A 12024-nucleotide genomic window follows, 5' to 3' on the forward strand; every position below is an offset into this window, starting at 1 on the left:
CATAGACAAATGGAAGTTGTTTGAAAGTTGTAAAAAAAATAACACTGCTCATCAAACTAGCAGTTCAATATCTTCTGCACTAAAGGATATCAAGGAGGACACTTACATTTTTCTTCCAAGTTAAAAGAGACAATGGATGTAAATAACAATTTACTTATTACTAGGGGCACTTGGGTGGCCCAGTCAGTTAAGTGTCCAACTTCAACTCAGGTCATGATTTCATGGTGTGGGTTTGAGCCCCACATTGGGCTCTGTGCTGCTGGTGCGAAGCCTGCTTGAGAGTCTGTCACTCACAATGCCCCTCCCCACTCTCTCTCCCTCCCTGTCTCTCCCTCTCTCTTTCTCTCTCAAAATAACTAAATAAATAAAGTTTACGCAAACAAAGAGAATTTACTTTTTACTATAGATTGGACCACGAAGAAGAACAAAGAGGAGGAGGAGGAAAGAGAGGAAGAAGAACAGATACAGAAGAAACATGCCTGATAAGACATGGAATGGCAAAAATCCTAGTTATAATCCAGGAACTTTGACAGTCTTGGTTAGGATATAACCAATCCTATTTGTTCTACCTGTACTTGGTATAGCTTAAGCAGCTTAAAAGTATCAGCCTTTCCATACCTATATTATGCAGTTGATCTCAAGAAAATACTACTTTGAGATTAACATGCGGTATAAACATCTAAAAAAATCAAATAACTCATGTATTTTATTTATGTAACATCTTATTTAAAACAAATTCAGATGTATAGATTATGTTTATTCTACTGACACATAAAGGTAAGTACATTTAATCTTTCAATTACATTCCTCTCCTTTAAGGATAAGCGTTTAGAACACTTTTGGCAGCTGTGTGCTTACAAAAAAAAAAAGATCAGATCAGATTCCGAAAAAAAATTTTAATTAAATAAAAACTGCTCCAAAATAATCATTCAGAAAAATCACAAGTAATAAAATTGCCCTGATACTCCTGGTCCTTCATGTGTATCATCATTGAGAGAAGCAGAGACATTATTAATGGGTGGGTGTAGTTCATGACAAGGTTGTAGTGGCAAGGGGAAGGTTTGAAAATCTCTATATTTGGTCATCTCTAAAGCCACTTTTAATCTGAAAATATTATAACCATAAATATTGTTTCAATATGTTCATATAGAATGCTTTGAATAATTTCAGTTTACAATGTTAAAATATATGTATTTAATTTTACAAAAATTAAGAATAGCTGAGAATCTAGCAAATATATACCAGAGACAAGTATATACCAAAGATATATGCTAAGGAAAGTTATGAGGTTAAAACAACAGATGCAAGTTAACAGATACATTTAAAAATTAAAAAGAAATGTATACTCCATTTTTTCCTACAAGAAACAGAAAGAAAGGCTTATGAAACTGGAGTCACAGCTGGAGGTCAAAAACTAAAAGAGAAAATTAACTAAAGCATACTTCTTTAAAAATCTAATAGGTTTTAAAACAGGAATGAATGTATAGGAAAGACGAAAGACTTAGTATGTTTGTGGTCATGGATACATTTCAAAAAGATCATGCAAAAACCAGTTGGCTGCCAATAAAAATTTTAAACATAAGATGTACCACAATTAGTGTACATGAACAATTAGTAATTCATGCAGCTGTAGGGTACACAGAAAGCTAAACATACTTACCTAAAGGTACGCTATCTAGATCTGTGTAAATAACAGCAAAAAGGAAACAAAAAGCAATACTCCAATCAAAACAGATCCAATGTTAAGAACTCCCACATAAAACAAGATTATGCACCATTTATAAGATATGTAGAATAGATGCCATAGAAAACACTTATTATTTTTAAGGCAATTAGATATGCAGAGTAAAGTAATGAAATGTGGTTAATATTTTAAATAACCAATTCAGAAACTTGGTTGATCCTCTTTATTCATAAAAACTAAGTGCTCAATAAGGTTAAATAAGCCTTTTAAAGTTGGTAATCATTTCTTGGAATGACAATAATTAAATCCCCCCAAATTTATACATGCAAATTAAAGAAGGAATAATTATTAAAAGCATGAGTAAATATAGCATCTATTCAATCAAGCAATAGGGGAAAGAGGTATAGTATAGCATTCTCAAAGAGCAAAGCTACCATGCAATTTGTTTAACAGAAATTTAGTCCAAATTACCTTGTAAAGCATGGCCTAGTAAAGCATCTAGCTCAGGATTTAATTCTGCTTTCTCTTTCAACATATGGAATAAGAGCTGGTTTTGTGTAGCGCTGGTTATTTCGGTTTGTTTAAGCCGACCTTCAAGTACTTTAATTTGAGCCTCTTTCTGGGCAGCCTGAAGACCCTGTAACAACACCAAAACATAATAATAATAATAACAACAACAACAATTATCTCAGGTCATACATAACAGAATCTTCCATACAAAGATGTGTATCAAATAACAAATGCATATGATATATGGACTTTGACATCTGATAGACGTTGATTCACTGTAGCTCCTCTGCTTACTAGCCTGGTGACCTTGAGCAAATTACCTTATCTTCCTACTTCAGTTGCCTCATATGCAGAATGATATTAATAATATCTACTGCCTAGCACATTGTGAAGATTAAGTGGGAGAACATAAAATAAAGGGTCTAGCACCATCCCAAAGTGGCAAAAAAAAGGGGGGGGAGGGGAGTCAGAAATCATTATCATCCTCAATATTTAGCATTCTTACAGGTGACAGGTTAATGCATTTACATTCAAAGAGGAGGGAAGTGCCACTGTATCTTTTACTTTCAGATTTCTTTTTGAGCTGTGAAAAATCAATACTAAACCAAAGTTATGATACCAACTTTGTTTGCACCCCAAGAGATTTTTCTTTTCATTTTTCCTTTGTTAAAGCAAAAGATGAATTATTTCTTGTTTAAGTTGTTTACCTCTTCTAATACACAAGCACAATGGATGACAAGCTAATGGAATTGATCTAAATAGTCCTGACTTTTCTTAACTCTAAAGAAAGGTAAAAAAATACTTTTCAGTTAAAAAAAAAAAACCTTTCTTACCTATTATAAAGGAAAGGGTCACTGATGAAAGATAAACAAAATGAATTAATCATTATTTGGGTGTAGTTAGATCATACCTTATTGATACCCATTGACAAGAAGTGGTCCAGCAGGTATCGGGCTTCTGTAAGTGTGCAAGCATTAATGACCGCAGTGATATCCAATGTTTCTCCTTCTTCCTACATCAAATCAGCATATGACGAACATTATTTTGAGCTGAATATATTCAGAGGCAAAAGCCTGTTGTCTCATTTATTTATTTGATAGTGTTGGGTAAGTTAATAAGACTCCTTAGAAAAATGTAAAATATGATCCCTACTCCAACAAACATATGGGTTAGTTGAAAAGAAAAGACACATTTGAGCAGTTAAGAATTCAAGGTGGATTAATAAGTGATATACATTTTTACATCTTTTTGATTTAAAATTTTTTTTTAATGTTTATTTATTTTTGAGACAGATAGAGACAGAGCATGAACAGGGGAGGGGCAGAGAGAGAGGGAGACACAGAATCTGAAACGGGCTCCAGGCTCTGAGCTGTCAGCACAGAGCCCGACGCAGGGCTCGAACTCACGGACTGTGAGATCATGGCCTGAGCCGAAGTCGGACACTTAACCGACTGAGCCACCCAGGCGCCCCTCTTTTTGATTTTATAAACAATAAATAATATCACAAAATCAGCAAAGAAATCTGGAGAGCAAGCAGGGAGTGATATTCATGCAAAACCTAAGAATCATAGTAAACCCATAAATAGAAAATTCCTTGATATAAAAATTCAAAGTGCTTTTCATGATTAAAAATACAAAAACATCTTCCTTAAGCCATTAACCATTTTTTTACAACTACAAACCTTTGCTTCTTCCATCTGCATGATGTTGGCTTGACAATCAGAAATACTGTCATTGATGTAATCTATGTTAGCAGTTAATGACTCCATCTCCTCATTGATGTTAACCACATTTTTATCTCCTTCTCCACTCTCCTTGACCATCTTTTCTCGTCTTTTTGAAAGTTTCTCTCGTCTTTTTGTGAGTTCTTCCCGTTGCTATTGAAAAAACAGATTGGATTTTAAGAAATGATATTCATCCAGGACCTTAAGAATATTATGCTAAATGAAATAAGTGAGTCACAGAAGGACAAGTACTGCAAGATTTCATTCATATAAGGTATCTAAAAGAGTCAAACTCATAGATGCAGTAAGTAAAATGGTGGTTTCCAGGGGCTAGGGGCCAGGTTGGGGGGAATTGAGGGGTGCTATGAAGTTTCAGTTACTCAAATAAGTTCTAGACATCTGCTAATCAACACCGTTCCTATAGTTAACAATGCTGTGCTGTACACTTAAAAATGGGTTAAGAGGGTAAATCTCATGCTGTCTTTTCTTACCACAATTAAGACAAAACAAAACAAAAAAGAAATGATGTTCATCTGTTTACACATAATGCGATCAAAACCCACAAAAAAAGAAAAAAAGACAAATTGGTAAGGATTAATGTACCAAGGGATCAAATTTGGAAACCTAAAATTACCAGTCAGCTAAGAAAGAACATATCTATGTTCTGTTTTCCACACCTTGAGGAGTCTATTCATATCCGTCTCCATATTGGAAATAGTCATTTTCTGCATGATGATGTCTGTGACCCTGCGCTCAAGAAGCTGCCACTTCATGCGAGCTGTCTTGGAAATAAACACTCGGCCAGTCAACCCTTTCCTCTGATATTTTTTTCTATAATCATATAAAAACAGATAAACATAGTTATTACTTACATGTTTATTTGACTGTATACTGCCAAAAAATAAGCTGTTTTTTCATTTAAGTCCAACATTCAGTAATAATGCCACAAAGATTATGTCAGAAGGAACAAAAGAATTGTACTGACCTGGTTCCATTTGTTGTGGGCGTTGGTAAGGCCTGGACTCTTGCCACAGGAATTCTCATTTTCTGCTGGGCTCCTGCCCTTGATACATCTGCTTCTACAGCAGCTGCACTGGAACCCGTGTCCTGAACAGGGGTATCGGATGAGCTCAGCTTCCGCATGACTTTCCCAGCTACTCTATCTGACATGGGCCTCACTTGCCTACGAAGAGCTGTAACCTGAAAGTGCAACAAAGACAGACTCACTCTTTTAGTCTACAGAAATACATCACGTATCTCAAAGCCAGATGTTTCCTCCAAGTGATCAACTTGCCTCTTCGGTTTTGCGACGAAGAACCACTTCTTGGTTTCTTTTTTGGGCTTCCAGAAGTCTAAGTTGATGCTATAAAAATAATATTGAATAAGTTAAAATAGTAAACTGAAAGATACAATGCTTTCTACTCCTGCATTAACGTATGCCCCATCCCACTGTATTAACATATGCCCCAATACTTCCTACTCCTGCATTAACAGATGCCCCATCAGTTCTTAGCAAAATCTGAGCTAAAAACAACCTTGCATCCATTACTACAGATAAGAATAGTTTATTCCAATAAACAAAAATACATACTGATGCAGCCATCTCTTTCTGAAAAATGAAGTTATCTCTGTGCCACAATTTTATTTAAGAAACATTCATAGTGCTTACTATATACAAGTGCTTTTCTAAATGCCTTACAAATATTGTATCATTTCATTTTTTGCTAGACATTTAATTTTGCTGAGGAAGGAAGAAACACAGCTTAGAATATTTCCAATAAAGGCACCTTAAAATATATCAGTAATTATTCACTCCATTTTAAATATAGGGAAAACATATATTAATTGTATTAGCACTTTACAAGAACTTCGGAAATATTATGTTGGGTAAAGTAAATGAAAAATAAAACATGTCGGTATTGGTTACCAATTTGCTTTTAGGTACTCTATATGATAAAAGACAATTAATTATAAACAACTTTAAGTCATTTTATAAGGCTATAATTTAGGAAGAAATTTTGGACTGAAAAAGAACACAGATCCTAGTTTTGGTTCTGTCATTTATTCAACTCTGTGATCTTGGGCAAAGCTTAGGAATTGGACTTAATCACGAACATCCCTTCTAGGACTTAAATTCTGTGATATACCAAATAACCTTCATGTTTTGTATCCCTAGTTCGAACAGATCATTCATCTCATGTTTATGCATAGTCCTATGTCATCAGATGAGAATTCTTTGAGAAACGGACACTATCTTATCACTGCTGTATCTTCATTGCCTACAACAATGATTGACATAGAGGCAAAGTTAATAAATGTTTTTAAATAAATGAACTTCCAAAAATTAAAATAAACAAATGGTTTGAAACTTGTTACTAAATTAAGTTTTTTCTTATTCAAAATCAAATCTCAAGCTCATTCATATTTTTGGTACAAAGGGTTTGAAGATGAATATGACAAGAAACAATTTAGAAAGGGAGTCAATATGCACACAAAGCAATAAGTAGAAGGGCAAAGGAGTCTGAATGTTAGCTTTGTATGTGACTAGCCAGCCTCATATTTTATAACAGAATATTATATCATATATGATCCTATGTTGTAGAATAAGATTCAAAAATTCCATACTAGTAGTTAATTGTGCAATATTACTCTATCTCATATGAATTAGTTGTAAAGAAATAAGTACAGTACATTATAAGGAAATTATTCCTGTCATCCAAAAGTTTTCATTAAAAATAAATAAATATGGCATTTGTCTCTCTCTGACTTATTTCACTTAGCATAATACTAACTCCACCCATGTCACTGCAAATGGCAAGATTTCCTTCTTTAATATGTGGAATTTAAGAAACAAAAATGAGCAAAGGGAAAAAAAAGAGAGAGAGAGAGAGAGGCAAACCAAGAAACAGACTCTTTAACTGTAGAGAATAAACTGATGGTTACCAGAGGAGAGTTGGGGAAAGGGGCTGAAATAGGCTGAAGGGACTGAAGGGGCTGACAAGGATTAAGGAATGCACTTGATGAGCACTGAGTATCATATGAAGGTGTCGAATCACTATACTGTATACCTGAAACTAATATTACACTGTATGTTAACTAACCAGAACTGGAATAAAAACTTTAAAAATAAATAGCCAAAAAGTGGAAATAACCCAAATATCCACCAATTAAGGAATGCAAAAACAAAATGTGCTCTATCTATACAGTCATAAGAAGGAATGAACTACCAACACATGTAATAACATGGATGAACCTTGAAAACATCATGCTAAATGAAAGAAACCAAACACAAAAAGCTATATATATCATATATTCTATTTACAATGGGCAAATCTATGGAGACAGAAAGTATACCAGAATGGCTGCCAGGGCCAGGAAGATGGAAGAATAGGGAGTGACTGCTAATGGATATGGAGTTACTTTTTGGACTGATAAAAAATATTCTGCAATAAAATGGTAATGATTGTTGCACAATTCTGTGAATATATTAAAACCTTGAATTGTATAGTTTAAAAGAGCAAACTTTATGGCTCATGAATATATGCCAATTTTTTAATAGGAAAAAAAAAAAAGAAATATAGCCTTAATACAGAAGTCATCTTGTGAAAATATCTACTTTTCTCTGTCATTACTCTCTTCTATCTCCTTAAGTTTTCTTTTTATTTCCCAGAGTAGGTTTCTATTTTCTAAAATATGCTGTATGCTCAGATTTTCTCCAGGGAGGACTTAGAAAAAGTTGAGCAAGAAAAAAGGAACAGAAGCTGAAACCTAACCAACAATGGAGAAAAGACCACGGTGGCCTCTTCTTCTGAGGAGAAAAAAAAAAAAAAACAAACACCATAAATGAAAACACCAAATTGCTGGGGTGCCTCTGACTCTTGCCCTTACCCCACTGTGCTCATGCTCTCTCTCTAAATAAATAAACATTAAAAAAAAAGAAATAACCATATTGCCAAAATTTAGAAAGAATAAAAAACAAATAGGCTGTAACTTAAAATCTTGACACAGCTAAAGTTAGCATGCTGGTATATATCCTTAAAATTTTTCCCTCATTTAATCAAGCATGCATATATGAAATGCTACTTTATGCTTAATGTTAAATCACAGTCATTTTTCATTTTACTATGCAGTTTCCAAATCCTAATCTTCAATAGATGAATAATAACCTATTAAATGAGATGGGCTATAATTTATTTAACTATTCTCCATACTGTCAAGTATCTTGGTTATTTTTACGTTTTTCACTATTACAAATTACTCTAGATTAAAGATTTTAATACATAACAATTTTTCTTATTTTAGATTATTTTCTTAGTCTGAGTTCATGGAAGAAGCAGGATTCTTGAGTGAAAGAATATGAAAACTTCTGCGCTCTTATTAAAGCCACCTCTAGTGAAACTGGGTTATTATTCAGGAACATCTCTAAGACTCTCTAGGTGAAACTGTCTTTGGAACCATCCTAAAATCACTATCTTATACAAGACTATAAGTAGTTACCTGATTTCCCTAGAGATAACCAATTATATCTTTGCCATTTTCTCCTATCTCATCATCTAGGAAATAAGCCTCTAACAAAATTTATAATAACATTATATTGTTTTTCATAAGCTTGTATATTGAATTCCTATAATCCATATAATAACTGCCATATTACTAAATTAATGCATACTTATTGTCCTTATGCTTATTGTCCTTAACCTGCATTTAATAGTTAAAGTTATAAGATGGGGCGCCTGGGTGGCTCAGTCAGTTGAGCGCCGACTTCGGCTCAGGTCACGATCTCGCGGTCCGTGAGTTCAAGCCCCGCATCGGGCCCCCTGTGCTGACAGCTCAAAGCCCGGAGCCTGTTTCAGATTCTGTGTCTCCCTCTCTCTGACCCTCCCCCATTCATGCTCTGTCTCTCTCTGTCTCAAAAATAAATAAACGTTAAAAAAAAAATTTTTTTTTTAAATAAATAAATAGGGGCGCCTGGGTGGCTCAGTCGGTTAAGCGGCCGACTTCAGCTCAGGTCATGATCTTGTGGTCCATGAGTTCAAGCCCCGCGTCGGGCTCTGTGCTGACAGCTCAGAGCCTGGAGCCTGTTTCAGATTCTGTGTCTCCCTCTCTCTGACCCTCCCCCCATTCATGCTCTGTCTCTATCTCAAAAATAAATAAACGTTAAAAAATTTAAAAAATAAAAAAATAAAAAAATAAAAAATAAAAATAAATAAATAAAATAAAGTTATAAGAAAATTTTCTTCCATTTACTAAACAAGCTTGTTCAATGTACAAGATTTGTATATAACTGAAAGTTAAAGTCCACTCACATCTCTTTTACGTTGATCTTTTTTCAATTGAGCAATCTCTCTGTTTCTCCTAGACTCTGTCAATCTGGCTTTTTCTTGTTCTTCTTTCATTTGTTTCATTAGTCGAACCTAAAAAAATTGGGTGAACACATCTATTGGAGTTACCCTATCACAACATTCATTAAACTAATGGAAGCAAGCAGTTAGAATTCTGAATACTTAACAGAAACAAGTGGAGTTTTGTTGCACATTTTAAATGGTCAATTCTTATTTTTGTGGGATTAGTACATTTCTTTTTCTAATAACTTTTCTAATATATTCCTATCAAATTGCTTAGTGCTTTATGCTTTTTATATAAATGTTCAATTGTTCTATAATTTGAATGAATTTTTGGTACTTATTACCAGTAGCTGTGTGACCTTGAACAAATTACTTTACCTTCCTAGGTTTTCATTTTCTCATATATAAAAAATATATATAAAAAAAATAACAGTTCTGTGGCATTATACTATTTTGAGAATTTAACAAGTAATACCTGAAGAGTGCTTATAATGATGCTTGGCATATTGTAAGCACCTAATAATTTTAGCTATTGTTGTCCTCAGCAAAGACACAACATAAGAATCTAAAACTTCCTAAATCATTTTCACATTTGCTGATTTTCATACCAAATGTTAATAAGAAAAATTCATCCCACAGAAAAAACAGATAACAGATCAGAATTCACATACTCTGTTTTGTTAAGAGAAGACAATGTGTATTCTTCTATGCATGGGAATGATAAACACTAAATTCAAGATACTTGTTACCTCTTCAGGAAAGAAGATGATCAAAAAGGAACACATAGGAGATTTTCCGTATAACTGTAGTGTTTAAGATAGTGTATATAGTGTTTATTATGTAATTTTTAATGATTTTTTTCATGTTTGAAATATTTTACATGTTTCAGGAGGAGAGATACCCATCAGAGTCAAAAGAAGCCGTATTTTCAACCACATGATTTTCAGCTACTCTGAAGAAAGGTTTTGATAATGGATGAGTGAGTGCAGGAAGCAACTTCTAATTGCCAAAAGGAAGTACATCATTTGTAAGACTCGGTTACCCTTTTATTGAGTATGGAAAGAATCACAATAATTTTTTTGTCCCAAATGAAACAAATATCCTCAACATCAGATTTTAATGCAAAATACAGTCAGTACCTTTGTTTTTTTCATTTCCATCACATCCTGCTGCAATTTCTTCAATTGCTTTTCATATTGAGACTGGTTTTTAAGCAACCTTGCATGCTCTTTCTGAGCTGTCTGAAGTCTTTGAAGTTCTTTATTCATGGCTTGAAGTTTCTTTTCATATTCAGACCTAACTTTTTTTGCCTTTTCTTCTGAATAAGACTCCACTGAGCCTAAATGACCAAAGGATATTTGCATTTGTTTCTGTGAGACACAGATTTTTCACATCACAGATTTATAACTTATGACCTTAGAGAAAAACTACCTCCCAAACACGAACTTCAAGAAGCCAGGGTATCTTTGAATTACTCTCTGTTTTATTATCTACTCTCAACTTGTTTAACAGTTTTTTGTTGTTTTTTTTTATTTAATAAATGTTTCCAGCATTAAGACATTAAAACAATCAGCCACAACTTTGGACAAAATAATTAAATAGCCTAGATAGGTATCAAAATGGAAAAAAAAAATAGGCAATATTTAACATGACACAAACTCATATTTAATGTGGCCACTAATGTAATTTCTTTCTTCCAAGGGAAGCAATGATAAACACCCATTTTGGCAATTTAATTGGAACCTTAATTAGAATTAAATGTAATTCTTACCTAAATTCTGGAGCACCTGGTCTCTCTCCAACTGAGTGTCCCGAATCTTATGCTGCAGCATCATTAGCTTCTCTTCATACTGCTTTTTCAGTGTCTGCAGTCTTTTCTGGCTGTTTTCTAGTTCATCAATCAGTTTTTGCTTGATTGCAATTTCACAGGTAATGTTTGCTAAGTCTGCTTGATAATTGGCTATTTATAAAGGAAGAAAATAAACATACTGCAATAGGCAACAATATCATAATTCCAGCTTTTGAGCAAGAGCATGAAAACGAGCATCTACATCCAGGCATTCACTTCGCAGCTAGAAGGAGAATATCCTGGGTAACCCCAAAACTACAAAAAGGTGGTAAATTAACAGCATTCACACTAAGCAGTGACAACAGATACTATTTGTACTAAATAAGAATGGAAATCACATAGTGACTAAATCCAGTAAGGGCAGAAACATGAGGCTGGAAGGGGATACACAGGTTGGCAGTTGTAAAAGCTGCCTTCATCAAGAAGGAAATGGAGAATGTTCTCTCCCCAAATTTTAAACATATTCCCCAAATGAATCTTTGTCCTTGTACTAGACAGCAAGTACCTTTTTCATCTGATTCCGAATCTGATTCATCAGAGCTTTCACCCCCTTCAATGTCATCTTCTTCTTCCTCCTCCTCTTCCTCTTCCTCCTCATGATCACTCACTTCTTGACTTTCTTCCTAAAATGTGATTTGTGACTATTAATAGTCCAATATCAGCAAAACAAACTGATTACCTCATTAGATTGCCAGAGTACAAAATACAGAAGTATACGAATTTCACCTTTCAGTACTTCAAAAATCATTCCACACTTGTAAGGGTATTACATAATTTGTCTTAAATAAAATAGTGTTTTCTCTCTCATAGTATTCTATCCACACACACACACAATGCTTTCACATTGCACAAAATTGAGAGTTGCCAGTATTTTATGGCTCACATTTCTGAAGAAAAGAAATCCTTAAGCAA

At 34.0% G+C, this 12024-nt stretch overlaps 1 protein-coding gene across 8 annotated transcripts in view; it reads right to left on the reverse strand.

The window, feature by feature from the left end:
• KIF21A (kinesin family member 21A) overlaps positions 1 to 12024 on the reverse strand; it is a 150930-nt gene that overhangs the window by 33647 nt on the left and 105259 nt on the right. For 5 of the 8 annotated variants that reach the window (XM_042946257.1, XM_042946255.1, XM_042946252.1 and 2 more), the window contains 11 exons: positions 11618 to 11735; positions 11035 to 11223; positions 10403 to 10602; positions 9225 to 9332; positions 5213 to 5281; positions 4904 to 5118; positions 4596 to 4749; positions 3877 to 4071; positions 3105 to 3206; positions 2156 to 2321; positions 1661 to 1681 (listed from right to left, as the gene is read on the reverse strand). In XM_042946257.1, coding sequence (XP_042802191.1) covers positions 1661 to 1681; positions 2156 to 2321; positions 3105 to 3206; positions 3877 to 4071; positions 4596 to 4749; positions 4904 to 5118; positions 5213 to 5281; positions 9225 to 9332; positions 10403 to 10602; positions 11035 to 11223; positions 11618 to 11735 — 1537 coding nt within the window. The remainder of the gene's footprint in view (positions 1 to 1660; positions 1682 to 2155; positions 2322 to 3104; positions 3207 to 3876; positions 4072 to 4595; positions 4750 to 4903; positions 5119 to 5212; positions 5282 to 9224; positions 9333 to 10402; positions 10603 to 11034; positions 11224 to 11617; positions 11736 to 12024) is intronic. The other 3 variants (XM_042946256.1, XM_042946254.1, XM_042946253.1) reach the window with 1 other exon arrangement.

This window comes from Panthera leo, chromosome B4 (genome assembly GCF_018350215.1).
Source record: "Panthera leo isolate Ple1 chromosome B4, P.leo_Ple1_pat1.1, whole genome shotgun sequence".
Taxonomy (NCBI): domain Eukaryota; kingdom Metazoa; phylum Chordata; class Mammalia; order Carnivora; family Felidae; genus Panthera; species Panthera leo.